General features: G+C 53.1%; 8 protein-coding genes across 8 annotated transcripts; 5 read left to right on the forward strand and 3 right to left on the reverse strand.

Annotated features, from left to right (window-relative positions):
- Positions 1-989: 989 nt before the first annotated feature.
- Positions 990-1974, reverse strand: A1O3_04977 (uncharacterized protein; the record flags this gene model as incomplete). Its single annotated transcript, XM_007735105.1, has 2 exons — positions 990-1573; positions 1632-1974. The coding sequence occupies 2 exons, from the start codon at positions 1972-1974 to the stop codon at positions 990-992; spliced, it is 927 nt and encodes a 308-aa protein (XP_007733295.1).
- A 2234-nt stretch (positions 1975-4208) lies between these two features.
- A1O3_04978 (uncharacterized protein) lies at positions 4209-4943 on the forward strand (the record flags this gene model as incomplete). Its single annotated transcript, XM_007735106.1, has 1 exon — positions 4209-4943. One exon carries the CDS (start codon positions 4209-4211, stop codon positions 4941-4943), a length of 735 nt encoding a protein of 244 aa, XP_007733296.1.
- A 2375-nt stretch (positions 4944-7318) lies between these two features.
- Positions 7319-7960, forward strand: A1O3_04979 (uncharacterized protein; the record flags this gene model as incomplete). Its single annotated transcript, XM_007735107.1, has 1 exon — positions 7319-7960. One exon carries the CDS (start codon positions 7319-7321, stop codon positions 7958-7960), a length of 642 nt encoding a protein of 213 aa, XP_007733297.1.
- Positions 7961-8691: 731 nt separating this feature from the next.
- Positions 8692-8979, forward strand: A1O3_04980 (uncharacterized protein; the record flags this gene model as incomplete). Its single annotated transcript, XM_007735108.1, has 1 exon — positions 8692-8979. A coding segment is annotated over one exon (288 nt), but the record flags the coding sequence as incomplete, so codon positions are not given.
- Positions 8980-11609: 2630 nt separating this feature from the next.
- Positions 11610-13471, forward strand: A1O3_04981 (cyclohexanone monooxygenase; the record flags this gene model as incomplete). Its single annotated transcript, XM_007735109.1, has 3 exons — positions 11610-11787; positions 11918-12230; positions 12292-13471. 3 exons carry the CDS (start codon positions 11610-11612, stop codon positions 13469-13471), a joined length of 1671 nt encoding a protein of 556 aa, XP_007733299.1.
- Positions 13472-13864: 393 nt separating this feature from the next.
- A1O3_04982 (pre-mRNA-splicing factor prp46) lies at positions 13865-15184 on the reverse strand (the record flags this gene model as incomplete). Its single annotated transcript, XM_007735110.1, has 1 exon — positions 13865-15184. One exon carries the CDS (start codon positions 15182-15184, stop codon positions 13865-13867), a length of 1320 nt encoding a protein of 439 aa, XP_007733300.1.
- A 242-nt stretch (positions 15185-15426) lies between these two features.
- Positions 15427-16262, forward strand: A1O3_04983 (26S proteasome non-ATPase regulatory subunit 10; the record flags this gene model as incomplete). The annotated part of the gene is made up of 3 exons (XM_007735111.1): positions 15427-15487; positions 15544-15569; positions 15630-16262. The coding sequence occupies 3 exons, from the start codon at positions 15427-15429 to the stop codon at positions 16260-16262; spliced, it is 720 nt and encodes a 239-aa protein (XP_007733301.1).
- A 73-nt stretch (positions 16263-16335) lies between these two features.
- Positions 16336-18843, reverse strand: A1O3_04984 (uncharacterized protein; the record flags this gene model as incomplete). Its single annotated transcript, XM_007735112.1, has 1 exon — positions 16336-18843. The coding sequence occupies one exon, from the start codon at positions 18841-18843 to the stop codon at positions 16336-16338; it is 2508 nt and encodes an 835-aa protein (XP_007733302.1).
- Between the last annotated feature and the right edge of the window lie 169 nt (positions 18844-19012).

A 19012-nucleotide genomic window follows, 5' to 3' on the forward strand; every position in this document is an offset into this window, starting at 1 on the left:
GCGTGGCATGGCGTGTCGTGTGAAACCGAGGCGGTAAGCGAATGGAACCCCCTGGGCAGCGGGACCCGAAGACGTACCTTAGCAGACCTAGGGTACTGTTAGTCTGTTAGGGTACTATACCTGGTACGTAAGGGAACGGAGCAATTAGGACCAAATGACCCGAGCGATGCTGCCACTAATATGTCGATGCTGCCCTCCTCTACAAATCGTCCGTAGATACCGAGTACTCTGCTGTGTGCTCCATACTTTGTGCTCCGTATCCGTACTTTGATCTGTGCCTGTCCCCTATACTTTGTACTTTGTGCTCTGTATTGCTAAATGTGCAGAGTGAGAGTGCAGGGTACACAGTACAGAATACACAGTGCAGTGTAGAGTATACATTGCAGGGAAGAGGTTGCCTCCATCTCCATATGGGACTTCAGCTCATGCTTCATATCAGACTTCAGCTCATGCTTCATATCAGACTTCAGCTCAGGCTTCGACCCAGGCTTCAACTCAGCTCAGCTCAGCTCAGCTCAGCTCTATTATGGATGGACTCAATTCAGCTCTGTTAGTATGGACTACGGATCATGCACTATACACTATACACTATACACTATGAAATCAAGAACGCAAGAAAGCATTACACTAGACGTGTGATATCATGGACTAGCTGGCTTGAGAAACTACAGATGACTTGAGTCATTGATCATCGCAGGTCTGAACTATATGTACCTGAGTAAAGTGAGGCGATAGCCTCAACGATCGACCAGACTTGGAGGGTCTACTGCAAACAAAGATAAGTCCAGGCCTATGAGGTTTCAGGTACTAGTACCATGCTCTCAGATTGTGTCAGTATCCGCCTTCACAGCTGTGACAGTAGATTCAGATTGTTGATCATGCTAATCCTCACCCACCACCTAGGTGCCCGCCATACAAGACCCGTTCAGTTCTTCCTCCTCTCGATATCTTCACAAGCCGGCTTGATTCTCTCTGAACCAAGCCGACTTTCAGCATCCACAGTCAGTATTGTTGCTAACAAAGACCACCATTATGGCACCAAAGGCAGCCGTGGCCGCGAAGGCGTCGAGCCTGCGTGGCACTCCCACCAGAGCCAGGGTAGCGCTGAACAGGAAACTCAGCAAAACAATCATGCCCATGCGAACCAGAGGATCTTTGATGAAGTACAGAGCAAAGATCGACGTTGCCGGTAGAATTGGCGCCAGAATCATGGTCAGGCCATCGACCACAGCCGGACTGTAGTGGTCCGGGTAGTGGGTCATATCGACCGGGTCTTCGAGCTTCCAGCTCGCATCGACTGAGATTTGTTCGTGTATCCGATGTCCAACCGCCCAGTGATAGACAGTCGTGATAAATTTGTCAAGCAGTCTTGAGAGCATGTCTCTGTTCCTTGTCCTGCCGGATAAAGATGTCAAGTCATACGCTTTTCCCTTGTGCCAGGTGAAATATTCTCCCCCTTCGAAGAAAGGACGATATTCAGGACCCTTTGAGCACAAGCGCCAGAGCCTGGAAAGGTTGGATTTGTTCACAGGAGGAAGCTCACAAAGCCTCTGGTACAGGATGAGGAACTCGCCTGCGAAAGGTCGAAAAAGAGGAGTTAGCGTGAGGACTGCAAACTGCAAACTGCAAACTGCAAACTGCGACCCAAAAGAAATCAATGACAGAATGGGAAGACGTGCCATAGTCTTTCAAAAGTGGACGTATCTCTTTCATGACCTGCTTTTGGCTCGGGCTTCCATCGTCGTATGTATCTGGAGATGCAAGGAGATCTCTGAAGTTGAACGACAACTGCTTTCGCTTGGGATCGTCGGAAAGACGGTCCCTTGCGATGGCAGTCACCAAGGCATCGTGTTTATGAATCAGCTCTGCTTCCATCAACAGAAGGTTTCTGCAATGCAAGACCTTGAACCGTCGAAAGATTGCAAGGTCGTCGTAGTTGCTCATACAAGCCGCCAACCTGTCGTAGGCCTCCATCTCAGCTTTGTGTAACGTCTGAGTGTTGGTGAGTTCGTATGGTAGACCAGACGGCCTTTACAAAAAGGAAAATCCATCGACGCTGGAAGGTAGACGGTCTACCCAAGCTCGAGGACACAGGCAGGCTGAGTGCCAACCTGATCGCAGCTCCCGCGGCCCAAAAAGAGAGGCTGCCTGACAGGCGAAACGGCCACGACGCATGTTGCTACAGGTGCGACGTCAATGAAGGGCAGAGAGATGCAGCCAAGGACAGGCTTCGGTAAGCTTGCGCCATCATTTCTGCCACTACCACCCTCCTTTCCAGAGAACAAATCAGTAAATAGTCCATGCCCTAGCCTTCGAGCCAACGCTGATTGACCGAAAGGGTGGTATGCAGGTAGGTAGGTCATGGACGCACGCTGGACGCCTGCTGAGGCTGGTGATGGCGGGAATAATAGGAGCTCGGCAGCGCCATTGGATCCGTCAGCGGCTGGCTAGTATGGTTTGTACGCACAATTTGGGGCTGTGACAGAATGCAATCAGGAGGCAAGCCAAAGGCATAAATAGACGCACATCCCCTCGCATTCGATATTGCATCCGCCCACCTTGTTTGCACCATGTCTTATCTTCCCAGGAAGGGCGGAGGTTGTCACACCCTCTCAAGCCTTTTACTGGTATAGGCAGTTGCTTTCTTTTGGCAAGCCATTCGTCCGACAAACTTCCGACCGAATCTCGGCTGTCCACGACTCAGGAGGCTGCCCAAGCTAGCAGGGATACGGCATGAGGTCGCCATCTCGCAGCGAAGACATGAACGCGAGTTCGCAGGAGTTCGCAGCATGATCGAGCTACTGGGGATCGAAGCATCTGACTCGACGAACTGATGCAAGAGTCCAAGGGTGCTGTGGGATGTCGAACTGCTGCTGCCACAATGCGCAATGGCGCAATGCAGGTCTGAGGACCGTTCCCTCTCTCCACGTGACTGCACTTAAAGAGGCGAGGGATATTTCTCTTTACGGCTTTCTTCACGACCCAGGTCACAAGCCACCGAGTACAGACAGAAGACTTACTTGCTGTCCACTGGCGCAGCTCGATGCTGCCCTTGGTCAGTGGGCTATGGCCGAGATGCACTCTCCTTTTCGTCTTTCGGTGTCGAACCTCTCTTGGGTCTGCTCACGCTCGCGACCACGAGTTTGGGCTGACGAAGACACAGTTTGTTTGAGTTGCCTGTTGGCTGCACGCTACGCTACGCTTATGTCCTTGGGGCGCAGCCGGTGGTCACTGGTCAGCACAACACAGAACACGCTATGGCGGTCTTATCATCGTGGCTGGTTGACCCGGCGCTACCCTGGCGCAAAACGGTGTAGTGCCCGACTACGGAGTAGCCAACTTTCACCGCGAACTTATTGGCCCCAAGAGCACGATTGAAACGAGCGAGAGCACCGGATCATGCAGCCAAAGCCGAACCGAAGACCAACCCGATACCATCATAATACCAGGAGAAGGAGTTCTCATCACACTCTGGATTGCTCCCATCGTGACAAGCAGGCCTTACGAGCACGGCGAGATGGTGATGAAGCTTCCCCAAGTCCTTGGACATGCAAGATGCTTCGGTCACGGCAGTGGATCGAGACTGGGGGGGTTCAAACCACTAGCGACTTGCTCCCCTGTGTTCTTTCCCCCTTTCCGGCGCGAAGTTGTGATGACTTCTAGCTGGCTGCATGAGGCCTACAGGTCGTCACCTTCACCGGCGACCTGGTTTGCCAACGCAGATGGAATCTTCTGTGACGGGTCTGCCGAGCTTCGTTAGGGTTTGGTTACTGATTGAAACAATCCCTCCTTGTAATCGGATGGTGCGATTGGCCGTTTTCTCGAGGCTGAGGTAACACTTGTTGGCTCGCGATGACTACTGGCCCAGCAACTCCTTCGAGGCTGCCTGCAATTTTGATCGCACACACAGCGTGGTCAGATTCCATACTCCTTTTCGGCTGGGCTCGTCTTGCTGAGTTTTCCCGCAGTTCTTCTTCCCGGTATCCGTTGACTGTGTCTTTGGTTTCTGCTGAACTTGACGCTCTGTTCTTTGCCCTTCTTCTGCTAGGATCGAACCGTCGAAAGCCTTCTCCCGACCTGTCCTGCCTTGTCCTGCCCTGCCCTGCCGATGCACACATTTTGACCGAATCGCTTCCGAGTAACACCTCACGACAATCTATTGTTCTGTCCTGTCTCGCACCGCCTACTTTCCATAGATACCACAAGCTATGTCGGAAGTGGTACATAATGGCCCGAACAAGTCGCAGTCTGGGGCACAAAAGCTAGCTCATGCTAGAGCGGTTAATGGCCCAGACACAAAAGGGGATATCAATGGTCACGGCGACGGAGGCGGCCTTAGAAGCCTCAGCCAATCTGCAGACAGCCCTGTTCATCATGACAAGAGTCCACAGCAGCGCAAGAAGACCGGCTGCTGCGAAGCATCAGATCAAATAAGACAGCAGGCGCTTGCTACACCAGGACTGGGCTGTTCTCGTAGCGTGGCAATCGTTGGGTACCAAAGGCCCGCGTCGTGTCATTCCAGCGGCAGACGTGCTCTCACCAAACGAGAGCTACAAGAGGCTATTCTGCTCCCAATCCGTGCTGTCGACATCTTAGGACAAGACCTACCTGTCGAGGCGATCCAAGACACGGGGTCAAAGGTTTCAATGATGGTAGACTGGATGGCTGAGGAATGGGGAGGAGAGATAACAACCCTTGACAAACCCAAAAAACTGACTGCCTTGGGCAACATCACTATTGAGTCAAGCCGAGTTGCTCGCATCCCGATCAAGACACCTTGCTGGCTCGAAACAGAGCCGCCGGTCGTGATCAAGTTCTACCTGTTTCCCGAGCACAAGCTTCCGTACGAGGCCTTCTTGGGCCTACAGGACACCGCAGACCTTGGTCATGTCATAATCGTGCACTGCATTGCCTGCGCAAATTCGAAAGCGCACACCGGTTAGGGCCTGTCCAGCTCCAGCTCTCAATCCCTCCCTATGAACAGGCCTTTAGGGCCTTGTCCCGGGTTTATGACGTGTCCGCAAGGGTCATGTCTATGCTCGCTGGCGATTTGTACGTAGCAGTCTTCAGATAGATGTCAAAAGTCCTTCATTTGTCGGCACGTATTCACCGACTTGTTGCCCGATATGCCTGGAGAAGAGGTGGCCGCTTGTCAGCCCACCCTCCTTTATCGATGTAGCCTTAGATTCGCAACGCTGAATGGACCCGGGAGCTTGACCGCTGCTTCCAGCGCATCCATCACCAAGAGTATGCCCCTGAACACGTGCACTCGTGTTCTCAATTCACAGTCGAAGCCGCGTCGCACTCGCTGCGGTGCTGCCCTATGGGAGCTCTGGGGCGCAAGAGGTTGGGCTAGACACTCCGAGCCCTGCGAGTGTATGTTTGGTGGAAAGCACGGCTGGAGGCAGGCTTGCGGTGGTCGAGGGGCTATAAGATCTGAAGCATCGGGAGCCCGCCTGTGGGATTGTGTAGTCTCGCCCTCAACTCATGTTTTCTCCTCTCCGCCCAATTTATCCTTTAGTTTCCTATACATACCGAACAAAACAGTCATGGACCGACTGTCTGAAGTACATGTCAGGCGCGGCATGTCCACGGATGCTGGTGCTGGTGTTGGCCACGCACAGGCCCAAAAGTTAACCGTCCAAATGTACCATTCGAAAGAACAATACATCCCAGTTGTAGTCGACCTTGAGCCATCAGGGAGCTGCTGCTGGATCACACGAGGTCTCCTGGAGCGCAAAGGGCTTGGTGTCGGCTTGATAGAGTTCAGCAGCCCGCAGAATCTATGCGACGTACACGACAACTCCCAACGAGTGAAGATCTGGGTCATTGAGAAACGCCGTGACCACCCGGTTTTCTGTATCGTCGAAAGCGAAGAGCTCGCCGTGGGCATGACGGGCAGAGAGAGATGTTGGCAGCCGGCGCATTCAAATATAGCTGCCCCTCTCACGACGAAGCGGGAAAGCAAAGGTTCGTAGACAGAGGTCACGATTACATCTCACCACTTGAATCCACATCCACCCTCCCAATACTGTTCGTCGGAATATAGAAGGCTGACTTGATGGGCAAATGTTGGTGTCTTGCAGCCGCCAAAGCCGCACGGAAGCGTACCGAGCAGCTCGCAGAAGAGGATGCCCTCAGAAAGCAAGAAGAAGACAATCCTCTTCACAGAGGGGCTCCTCAAAATCCGAACGATAACAGTGGTGGAAACCAGGGCCCGAACCAGAACCAGAACCAGAAAAAGAAAAAGAAAAAGAGCAAGAGCAAGAGCCATGCTAATGGACAGAGCAGAACTAACTGAAGTGCTCCCATGTGCACTGGACCTGGATGCTCGACCTACGATGACAAGATGATCAGACTGCGCAACGTGGGCGGGATGAAACATGTTCTTAGGTGTTCATGTGTTGGATGGTATATGACGATTCTCCGAAGAGTTCTAACGTTGATATTTCGATTCAAATGAGATGTGTTAGTATGGTATATGATTCAATCGATCTTCAATGTTTGTACTGTCCTCGTAGCTCCACGTAAAGGCGACCGGAGCTCTGGTATACTGGTCTGATGGCGAGACCTTAAGACTGCCCAGGGCCAGGCCAGTGGTCGACGAGCTCTCTCTGCATGAGCCCAGCACTTAGCATGGCTAGGTTGCTCAAGGGTCATATGCATCTGCATCAGGTAGAGCTCTGTATGTGAGAGCCCGAGTGGTTGGAGGTTCTGTGCTATCGAAAGCACCCTTCCACTGGCAATGAGTGATAATGGCAGTCATTGAATTAGCATCTGCCAGTGTGCTATGACACATGAGGATGTCGCCTTGCCGCTTTATCAACACCTAGTTGGGGTGCGCCTAACTTCAGCTTAGCCTCCTTAGCGCCTACTAAGACACGTTGGAGTTCTTAAGTTCAGGCTATCATCTACCTACATCATGGGCAGTGGTGAGCGGTTGAGACAACGGACCGATAGGATGTGACGGCCCCGGATGGGTCGGCTCGACACCAGGGGACGTGATCACTTGCGTGCGTGACAGAAGCGCTCGAAGGTTTCTGACTCTGGCCCGGTACAAGCCGGGGCCCACGGGCACCTCTCAACCTCATGGTGCTCTCGTCCCCTGCCTCGCTAAGGTCCTACGTCTATGATTCGCAGCCTGCGCTTAGTGTCGTCCACGGCGCCTGAGAGGGCCACTTTGGGTCGATTGCCACTCTTGCCTTCATCTTTGGATTGTGTTCAGGAAGGGTAGAAAAAGAGTAGTCGTGCGACAACATCACCACCAAAACCGGGGGGCGATTGGGTACACAAGTCAGTCTCTTAAAATGCTCTTAAAATGCTTGGAAGCTTAGCATGGGGCAACCATGAGGTTGCCAAAAGGGAAAGACGGCACAGAAATGCCAATAAAGGCATTATTCTACCCTACCTGAGGCTCGCTACAGACTTCTTTGCATTGCATCTCGTCAAAGAATGCATCGCGTCGCTACGCCCGCGTACCCAACAGGACACTCAAGCCTCTCATGCGGATGATCACACGGGCAGACCGTCTATCTGCACCCTGAGACTGCCCTGTCCAGGTTCATGCATGGTCTCAAGCCAAGATGTGGACGCCTTCAGAGGCCTGAAGCTGATTGTACGCACCCCTAGTGGTCGACTCGACTTGCTCACGGCCAGCATGGATACATGTGCAGATGGCGGTAACGCCATCGCCAAAACCACGGCCGAGTCCTACGGGTTCGAGCCCGTAGATGGAAGCATCAAATCCGAAATGAGCGTTGCTGGGCGCCAGAAAGTCAGGTCTTTGGGGACGGTCGTAATACCATTTCAGCTGCCTTGCGAGACACAAATGAGAGATACAGAGTTCCACGTCTTTGAGGATCTCGCTGGACACAGGGCAATCCTCAGCGTCTCCTTGACTATGCAGCTTGGCCACCTTCGGCGAAAGCCTTGTTCGGAATGTGAAGAAGCAGAAGACTAACCGGTGAAGAGTAAACGACGGTGCGCCGAATGGTGGCAGGGTTCGCTGGCGCTTTGATTTGTTACCTGTTGTGACGTGGCATTGACTCTCCAGAGAGCCATCTGCAACTATTGTACGAGGGGCTTCTGCACGTAGGACAAACAAGATATTTTCGAACGAATCATACTCGAGAATTACACAGAACACTTGCCTAGGGTAAAGCACGACCAGAGTTCAATCATTATCCAGAGACCCAGGACACCATGATCTTTCGGAGGTGACTGAACATCAGACTCATGGTAACGCCCGCCGGCCCCCCATTTCAGCCCGAAGCGTTGGTGTGTTTGCCCAAAAACAAGGCAGGCAGCTGGAACAATGCCGGATACTATGGCAGCTGTGTGGTAATCTCGAGCGTCCAAGCCATGAGGGTTTCCAAGACTAGTGACACCATAGCTAGGTGCATAGGCTAGTGCTCATGAGATCGCCGCTCCCGCCTGTGCGTGCTAGGCTGTGTCAAGTGGCCGAACCCCTGGTGGTGGTGCTGAAGGATCCCTGGAGCAAGTTTAACTAGAGACAGGCTCGCACTGAGTTGGCCACACGGCAACCTTCTCCTTCAGTAAGACATCAGACCAGAACGCCCCTACATCCTTGAGCTAGTTACGAAGATCGTCAGCAGTACCAAAACTACCGTGGAGCAACCAAGAGAAGTGGAGGTCCGGATAGCCAGGGAGCGAGCCTTGAAATGGAAAGTCGTGAAAGCGGCGGTAGATAGCCGAGCACCATGCCGGACCATTTCGGAGGAGTTCCTAGATACCGATCTTGTTGAAAGCGAACGGCTCAACCAGGACATCATGGGCGCAATCACCTGTCCCAACCATCAAAACTTCGTCGGCAAAGTCAGATTAAGGATTGAAGGGATTGGCTGTTCAATCGACGACCGGGCGGTGTACTGTGTCGTGAAGGACAACCACCGAGAATTGATCTTGAACGTGTCTGACAGCGATATCAACGCCAAGCCAGCACTCTTACCCTTTGGGCTTCCGACTCCTGTCTCAAAGCAAGGTTCGTAATGATCTTTCCCCCCGCCTCGGACGGGTAGGTGTGAAGTGTGTTGACTGGGGAAGTGACAACTGAATAACTAACCTGGTGAGAGTCGATAGATGACATCCGCAGGAAGGTCGCCTACCAACAGCAGAAGGAGGAGGAAAAGAAGAAATCCAAGGAGAAGGACGAGGCCTATAAGAAGAAACTGGCTGAGCAGGAAGAGAAAGAGAAAAAGGAGCAGGCTGTCGCTCTTCCACGCCTGTATGGCACTAGTCAGTCCAAGTAGGCCTGAAGGTTCATTGGGAAGTCTTGGGGAAGCCGACAAAACCTGTTGATATGACTCTGTAATCTTGTCTTGCTCTCCTGGAGGGTTTCGGTACAGTAACAAAACTGGATCTCATTAAGATATAATTGATCGATGGCACTCAGCACCCCCAACACACAAAACATAGACTCAGGACTTCTCTTCTGATACATATACATAAATCTATTGTGCAACCAATGCGACTATATTTTCGCGTCGAAGCACGTCGCCGTGAGGACTTAGAGGCGGTGAAGGGAAGGGAATGGGGCCTGGGCCCAATCAGAGCATTATCCTTGCCATCACGTGTAGCGAGGGGGGCTACACAGTCTACCTAGGTAACCAAGTAGTCTTCCCTGACACTGCACCCCATGACAGACTTTCAATGATGGTATAGGACTAACAGGTATCTGTCTACTTGCACTGCGAGTTTGATCACCTCGGATGCGCTTACTGACCGATTTTTGATTTTTTGACACCAGAACAAAAGTGGGGCCCTTAAAGGGGGCTCAGCCTTGCCATGCATGATGACAACCTCAACTTGAAGCTGACCAAGAGACCAGAATCTGGGATCTGTTCTACATAAACACAATCTACGCTCTACAGCCATGCATGCTGCTCCAATGTCCAAGGAGTTCGGTATGCAGAATGCGGAGCGCGCATGCTGGAGTTGAGGGATATCGCAACGAACGTTCTAGCATAAGGAACTGCGATTCGTAATCAGCAAAACGCTCTTCGCCTCGTACCTAGCATTCGCCGGAATACGTACAACTCCAAGGATTGGGAACTTGGTTAATCTATGCATATCGTGCTCCCTAAGTAGAGCTTCGGGAGCAGGGCTTCACATGCTGGGCCAGCTATCAGGGGGAGTATGTAAATGCCGAGCCGAAGTCTGGCCGCTGTATTCGACTACGATGCCCCAACTTTTCCAATGAGATCTTCTGTATATGCCCTGATGCTGAAGCTTGCTTTGACCTTGAAACTAACGGGTTTGCCGAGATTTGGAGGTCTGGCAGATGAGTTTCCCAAGATATACATTAGCTCAGTAGGTCTGCAAGAGCAATCTCTGCTGCTGCCGAGCGCCGAAGCCACGAGTCGAGTCATTCAATATTGTGGAGAGCGAGAAACCATGGCAGACAGCATGCGGTCTTGGTCTTGGTCTTGTCTTGACCAAATACTCGAGTCGCTTTGAGACGACGTCTTCCTTTCCCTTTTGACACCACCCAAAACACCATCCACATATACAGCAGCACGCCGCCTGCCTGCGGCGTGTCAACACCCAAGCTCGTCAGACATTGTCATGGCTAATTTTGTCTCCTCCAATTCCCTCTTCCTTTCTCAGTTACATCCGAAACTACCGCCACCGCTCGTCTCACTCCTCGCCGTCCCCGACGGATATGAACAGACGAAAAATGCCGGAAGTTAAGTAGAGACATCTTACCGTCTTATGCAGCCGCTCTTCGAACAGTTTGCCGGTCCACCCCCGCGATCCCGCGCCACCAAGGAGAAAATCACAGAGACCCTCGTTCCTCAACCCCGTCCACAGGGCAAATGTGCAGTACAGGCAGGACGCAGTTGATATCGACGGGGCTGAAGAGGGAGTCGACCTACTATGGGAGAAATTGGAGTCTGGTACGAAGAGCCCCGAGTCAGATCCAATGAAAGAAGGGGACAAGAGCAGAACAAATCACCAGCACTAGGGGGAGCGATTGGGCTACAAGTACGTGCATGATCACAGCAGAAGAAACTTGTCCTCCATGACCGGCCCAGCCTAAGCCCTGCCCATGGTCATGCTCGACCGGGAAAGACGCCTCTCCTCACGAAAGGCAAGCCAACCGCCTCATCCAAACACTTGTCGCTACTGATAGAGCTGAACCGGAAAGGGTTCCTACAGTATCAATAGTACATAATACCCGACCACCCGCTCCACCGTCTGAATGCGGGGGGATTCCCGCTTCCCCAGACCTGGACAATGTGAGGGTGACAACGACTTCGCCTACCTATTGGATCGATGGCATCCTGTTTTGGAGGAGACGAGCACAGACGAGGCTTCCCTCCGCATTTTCTGGCATCGACCCCGACCCCAACCGGCTCCCACTCGCTTGCCTCGGTTCTCCTGGGCCAGCCCCCTGTCCATCCTGAGAGGACGAGGGCGAGGGCGAGGGTCGTGTGTCACCTCGTGCCGCTCTCTCTAAAGGACGACTGAGCGATTGATCCTGCTGGCCATCAGAATGAATCTGGGCTGACCGTTGAGATTGCATTGCCAATTCAAACAGCGACAGAAACAGAACCAGCTTCAGCGTCAGCGACAGCCTCAACTCAAGCATGGCCCAACCCCATTTCGATGCCCTTGTGGTCGGGGCCGGGTTCGGGGGAATCTATCAGCTCCACAAACTGCTGCAGCAAGGCCTGTCGGTGAAAGTGATTGACGCGGCAGGAGACGTCGGCGGCACATGGTATTGGAACAGATACCCGGGCGCCATGTCTGATACAGAATCCTACAGTAAGTGAGCCTAAGCCCTTCGCATTCCACCCCGACCCATTCCATCCAGGATTGCAACATGGCCAAAAAGATGGTGTATACCGTGCATACTGCGAACGTTGGAGTGCATGCTCACAGGCCATCCCGAAAGTCTACCGCTACAGCTGGGACAAGGACGACCTGATCAACTACCCCTGGAAAGAACACTACCTCAAGCAGCCCGATGTCCTGGCCTATCTCGAACATGTGGTCGACCGATACGACCTACGCAAGCACATGCAGTTCAACACCGAACTCCAGCAGGCGCAGTACGACGAGGCCAACAACGTCTGGCTGGTGCAGTGTTCGACCGGCGACACCTTCACTGCTCGATACGTGGTCACCGGCCTGGGTCTGTTGTCCAAGACCAACTATCCCAACATCCCCGGCATTGAGAAGTTTCAGGGCGAGTTGTATCATACCGGGTACAGCAGGCCCTCCCTCGTCCTTTCGGAGTCCATTAGTCTCCCACTGACTCATTCGCAGGAATTGGCCACGCACGCACGACTTCAAAGACAAACGAGTCGGTATAGTTGGGAACGGGTCCACTGGCGTCCAGGTCATCACAGCCATTGCCAAAGAGGTGCGCCAACTGGTTTCCTTCCAGCGCACCCCGCAGTACAGTGTCCCGAGCGGCGACGGGCCGGTGTCGAAAGAATACCGCGATTCAATCAACAGCCGCTATGACGAGATCTGGGAACAAGTCCGCAACAGCGTGGTAGCTTTTGGTTTCGAAGAGTCCAAGATCCCTGCCATGAGCGTCTCTGCCGAGGAAAGAGAGGAGAAGTTCCAAGAGGCATGGCGGCGCGGGAACGGGTTCCGATTCATGTTCTGGACCTTCAGTGACCTGACCGTGGACGAAGAAGCGAACGAAGAAGCATGCAGATTCGTCCGGAAGAAGATCGGTCAAATCGTCCAAGATCCGGAGAAGGCAAGGAAACTGACTCCTCACGACTTCTATGCTCGACGACCGCTGTGCGACGCGGGCTATTATGAGCAGTTCAACCGGCCAAATGTTGATATCGTCAGCCTCAAGGAGAACCCGATCAAGGGTATCACGGAAAACGGGGTTGCCATGTCAGACGGCACCCAATATGATCTCGACGTCCTTATTTTCGCCACGGGATTTGATGCGGTCGATGGCAACTATACCCGCATCGCGATCAAGGGTCGCAACGGCCAGAGTCTGAAAGATCACTGGGATAAGACCGGCGGGCCCACGACCTATCTGGGGGTATGCGTGTCAGGGTTCCCGAATCTGTTCATGATCACCGGCCCCAACGGTCCGTTCACAAATATCCCGCCCACCATTGAAACACAGGTTGAGTTCATTGCTGCCACCATTGCCACCGCAGAAGAGCATGGCCGGGCAAAGAACCACGCAAGCAATGGCGTGGCGAATTCGAATTCGGCTGCCGCACCTTCGAACTCGTCTGCATTTGGCCCGGTAATCGAAGCACTGCAAAGCGCCGAGGACAACTGGACGCAGGTGTGTAAAGAAATCAGCCACAACAGCCTCTTCAGGAAGACGGACTCGTGGGTTTTTGGTGCCAATGTCCCAGGTAGGAAACACACGGTGCTGTTCTACTTTGGCGGCTTGGGCGCGTACCGCAAGGTTCTGCGCGAAGTCGTCGACTCCGGATATCAGGGGTTCAAGCCACTGTGACCCGAAGGGCAAGTCTAGGCATATCGACTGTGTTGGGCCGAGCCGTTGGCAAACTCCTGGAGCCGTGGGATCTTGCCGAGTTCAGTGCTATCGTGGAGGCCATGGCACAAATACGTAATTTCATTGTGATGCTGTATTGACAAATCATGAGGCAAAGTCGGGGGTATCACGAAATGCTTTTGTCAACATGTATGTCCATCTTAATGCCAGGAAATCCTTTCCCTCGGATCATACTCTGCCATGCATGCCCTGCTGTTCGTGCTGTTCAAACAGTTCTTCATCGACCGCTACACGAAGTCCCTTGTTTGCGCCTGAACGCCGTCGCTGAAACTGTTCGAGGAGTCCTCGCGTTGTTATCCCCAAATACCAGACATCCGAGACAGAGGTCAAACTCTAGTACTTGACTCTCCCCATCGTGGGCCTCCAATCCAACGGATGTGACTCGGGTGTCGCATCGGGGTCTGGCCTCCAGATCTTTATGGTCTTGTCTGCCTCGCCCATGATCAGCCGCAGTCCGGTTTGGTCGAAGGTGCTGCTCATAATTCCGGCCTCAGCGTCAAGCGAGCCAGGCTGTGCCAGCGACTCCGTTGACTGAAATCTGTGACCTGTCTTCCAATCCCAAAAGGAAACACTGCCATTGTCACCGCCACTGAAGAGAACATTGTCCTCGTTTACGGCGAGAGTGTTGATGATGGCGTTATGGCCATCAAAGTTTTGCATGAACGCTCCCTCGGGGCATTTCCACTGCTTGATGGAGCCTGCGGAGGCGGACGCGAAGGTGAATTCTTTCGGGTGGATAGCGAGGGCTCTGACACCCTTCTTGTGGTGGGTCAGCACCCCCATCGTCTTGCCAGCTGCAAGGTCCCACAGCCGCACGGTACTGTCGAGACTGGAGGAGATGACTTGCGGATCGGCTTCTTGACACTTGACATCGGTGACGGTGCCCTTGTGGCCGCTGAGGACGTGGATGTTGGATCGAGTCCGCATGTCCCAGACGCGAGCTACGCCGTCTCGACCACCTGTGACAAGCACGTCAAGCGTCGGATGTAGGGAGAGTGTGTAGACGCCCGATAAATGCCCGTGATAGTGGCGAATCACTTTGTTCGTTTCCAGGTCCCAGCATTTGACCATCTTGTCTTCTCCGCAAGAGAATAGGTATGGATGACGAGGCGACACCGCCAGCCCGCGAACAGTAGAAATATGTCCCGTCAGCGTGAGCCGAAGTTGTCCTGATGCCAGGTCCCAGATCTTGATCGTCCTGTCGCCAGCACCCGACGCAAACCACTGATTGCCGGGCTCGACCGCCAAAGCTCGCACCCAGCCTAGATGCCCTGAGATGACCCTCATCAGCTTCCAGGGCGCGTGCCACTCTGGTCGAGGTTGCTGCATGTTGGGTCTTCGGATAAGACTATTTCCTGTGCCCTGCCCGTTGGCTTGCGCCGATGGTGACTGTGAGTCGGCTTTCCCCTCGCTCTTTACCAATGCCATCTGGTTTCCTCCAGACTGTACTTTAGGTCTTTTGGGTCCTCGGGAGGTTGCGGCTTTGGCCTGCGCCTCGGCAAGGGCCTTGGGCAGCTCGCGGACACTTTCATATTCGACTTTTCGTTTGTATGAGGTGGTGATGGGGACAGAATGGGCGTCAGTCGGTGCGCCAAAATCGTCGCCAAATATAGCCCTTGTCCGCTCGGTCAGGGACTGTGCTGCGGCCGCCATATTTGCACTGCAGGGAGTTCGAATGGGAGTAAGAAATGGCGAAGTGTACGGAGTAGACAGCAAGCAGTTGTGCTGCTGTACTGCCTGCCACTAAATTGTCGATTTTCAGGATCGGCTGCAAACATGGCAAACGGGCCAAGTCTGATGTCAACTTGATTGGCCCGAATTTCATGCGGGGAAAAATGATCTCTGGACGCGACATGCCCCTCTGCCTAACAATACAAGTGTGCAACACCCTCGATATGGCTGCGACAGATGCAGAGAGCAAATATGCCATTCATGAGGCAGCGAGGGAAGGAAGAAGTGAGGATTCGACTGTACATCCTGCTGTTGTTTGAGTACTAACAGGATTCTGCCAGCCCAAGTGGTCGAATCGCTTCTCAGCGTCCGTACATTCCCTCCAACATTTCTCTCGAGATCTCAACTCATGCTAACGGGTCTCCAGGCGAATCCTAGGCTCGCCAAACTCGTGGATCAAGACGAACGCCTGGCAATCCACTGGGCATGTGCTTTCAACCATCTCGACATTGTGAAACTCCTCGCATCGACCCGATCCTTCGATCCCGACGCACAGGACGGCTCAGGATGGACATCCCTGATGATCGCCTCGAGTTTGAAAGAAAATAGCGGCGAGGCCATTGTTGAGCTATTGCTCTCGAAAGAAGCTGATCCCAAGATCACCACGAACATTGGTGCCACGGCTCTCCACTTCGCAGTGTCAAAGGGAAACCTCGAGATCTGCAAAATTTTGTTGAAACACGGTGCTTCGGCCAGGACCAAGGATAAACGCGGGCAGCTGCCTCTCCATCGAGCCGCGGCAGTCGGGAGCGTGCCGATAGTGAAGCTTCTGCTCGAGAACAAGACCCCTATCAATGCCACAGACATGGACGGCATGACGTCCCTGCATCATGCAATCAGCGAAGGGCATGCGCATGTGGCGGTGGAGCTGTTGAAAGCGGGCGCAGAAACGGACAAGAAGGATAGTGACGGCAAACTTGCAATCGAATGTGCACCAGACAACAAGGTCCGTTCGTACATTATCCAGGCTGCTGAACGGGAGGGGATCGAGTTCGAGTGAGCTTTGATCTATTGCTGGATGCTACAAACCACCAACCTGCCGACGCCCAACCATGCCATCGAATATGTCGGGATTATTTCATGGTATCTACCAACTGCCGGTACATCTGCTTCACGTCCAGGATGTCCGCCTTGAGCTCCTCCACTTGCTCGCTTTTCTCGCCGAGCATTTCGAGAGTGGTTTGGTGCCGCTCATTCAGACTCTGATGTTCCTTCTCCAAAGCGTTCAACCGAGCCTCAACCTTTCGTTTCTCTTCGACCTCGCGCATCAGACTTACCACCTCTTGTCTCGCTTCGTCACGTTGGGTAGCGATCCGCAGCAGCTCGTCTTTTGATGCCGCCTTCTCACTCTCCAGTCTACGAACGTTGGCAGACATCCGTTCGACCAACTGAACTGAAGGACCGGCCCCGACGGTGGACGCGGAAATGAGATCGTTCACGCCTCGATGAGAGTGATGACTTGCTGAGAGAGGTGTAGGAGGAATGTTAGCGAAGTATTCGTCCTGGTCCATAGATGCCACCACAGAGGGGGTTTCAGGGACGGAGCCTGTGGGAACGCCTCTAAATGAAGTGGTCGACTGCTGTGGAGGGGGTGTATTTGGGTCAACCCCTGGCATTACCGATGATCTCCGACTGCTGGGGCGTTCGTATTGAACGGGGCTCATCAGATGGTTCATGTCGGAAGCCATACTCGAATTCTTGCGGGTTGACAAGGCGGGAGATTCGGTGCGCTGAATGTGCAATGTTGCCGTCCATTTGGCTTTCTCTTCTTCCACTTTGCGTTTCAATTCGCGTGCAGCGGTTGCCTTTTGTTCCTCTGCCTCCTTCAGAGCGGTGGCCAGATCTTCTTCTAGTTGACGAACTTTCCGGCCCAATCTTTCCGTTTCTTCGTTTGCTTCTGCCAAGCTCTTTTCCATGTCTGCGTACCCAGTCTGTAGATTCTCTAGTTCTCTCTGGGCTCCTTTCAACTTGAGGGTAGCATCTCGTAGTTTCTTTCGCAGATCCGTATCCCTCGCTGCGACTTCGTCCCTTTCCTTCTCCAGGTTGGTGATTCTGCCGAGCAAGGTACTCTCAATACCCTGCCAATTCTGACTCGCCGAGGCATACTGACTCTGGAGTGTTTCGATCTGTCGGAGGAGTTTCGCCTGCTGATGTCCCTGGTCTGTCGATGCAGCCTCTTCTGCACGAACACGGAAAGCCTCGAGCTTGCTCTCCAGCGCGGCTTGTTCGCTTAGCATTTCACTCTCCATTGCACGAGCTTGCTCCTTTTCCTTCTCCAGAGTTGCCTGTAAGTGTTCTATCTCCCTCCGCAACTTATCATCAGAGATTTCTCTTTCGACTCTGGCACTGGTCAAATCATCCTCTAGCTCAGTGATCCGTTTTCGTTCCTTCTCCAGTTGATCTGATTGTGCTTTGCTTTCAGCAGCTTCTGCTCTTAAGTTTGCCTTTGATAGCTGCGTTTTCATCTCGGCCAGGGTGGCGTGGAGTGCATCTCTTTCCTTCTTGATCGCTTCCAGATCGCTGACGGTCCTCAAACTTGTCATGAGCTGCTGTTCCGCCTTTTTACTTGCTGATTCAGCCTTGCTCGCCCGATCCTCCATGGTCTTCAAGGAGCGCTCGGCCCTCTCGGCACGAAGTTTCATTGCTTCTTGTTCTTTATTTTTCGCTACCACTTGAGCTTTTAATCTCTTCAAAGCGGTCAGGTAAGCCATTTCAGATTTTGATAATCTTGTCCCTTCCTCAATAAGAAGAGCTATTTTCTCATCCTTTTCCGCAAGCTTCCTCTCGAGGCTGCCGCCATCTGCAGAAGTCGCAGCTTGCCTAGCTGAGAGGGCAGCCTCGTTGCTTAGATATTGAAGCTTTGCCTGCAGAGCATCTATTCTTTCGATGTAGGTGCCGGTCTCTTCTTGGATCTTCTCTGTCTCTTCGGCTTCAGGTCTCATGGAGGCATCGTCACCTTTCCTCGGTATATCTTGGGAGTCTCCCCTCAAGAGTGTCTGGCTCACTCCTGTAACTTCGGTAGAGATGCCAGCAGGTTTAGTAGTTGGGACCAAGTTTTCAAGTCCTAGGTCCTTCACGTCTTCGCCCGAAATAGCGCTGTCGCCGTGTGGTCCCAATGCTGCGTCCTCAGTCGTCCTCGAAGCATTTTCCGCCCGTGGTCCTTCAACCTCGGGTTCATTCTCAAGCCTAGTATTCTCAGAACTGGTGGCAGGGGCATCATCATTTGGGGGTCGTGTTGGTGACTGGTCAATGACAGTAGGCGGAGTCTCTGGACGGCTGCCATTCTTCTTTGCCATAGCCCGCGCAAGGCGTTCCTGAAGCCGGTCATTAGACGCTGACGCATTGCTACTACTCCGCGACAGTTCTGAGGATACTATAGAGACGTTAATCACGAGCGAGACTGTTGAGGCTGACTGGTGCATACTTCTCTTAGAAGGAGCCGTGTCCCGAGATGCTTGCGCGGGTGTAGTGCTTCTCCTCAGTGGGTCATTTTCTTCTGCGAGGATGGTGTCCAGCTTCGATTCGACCGAGGCAACGGCATGTTGTAGGAAATTCCATCTTGATGTAGGCTTCGATGTCATCTTGTCCAATGCATGAATCAAGAAATAGCCGCCAGCAAAGGTCGGCGCCGAAAGCGGTGCACGCCGTCGGACTTGCTACGATATGGAATCGGGGACAAGGGACGGACCTGGAGGAGTCGAAGCTGAGGACATTACGGCGGAAGAAAGGAATGCCTGTTGCGTGGCAGGA

Source organism: Capronia epimyces (genome assembly GCF_000585565.1).
Source record: "Capronia epimyces CBS 606.96 chromosome Unknown aczIQ-supercont1.4, whole genome shotgun sequence".
NCBI classification, from domain to species: Eukaryota; Fungi; Ascomycota; class Eurotiomycetes; order Chaetothyriales; family Herpotrichiellaceae; genus Capronia; species Capronia epimyces.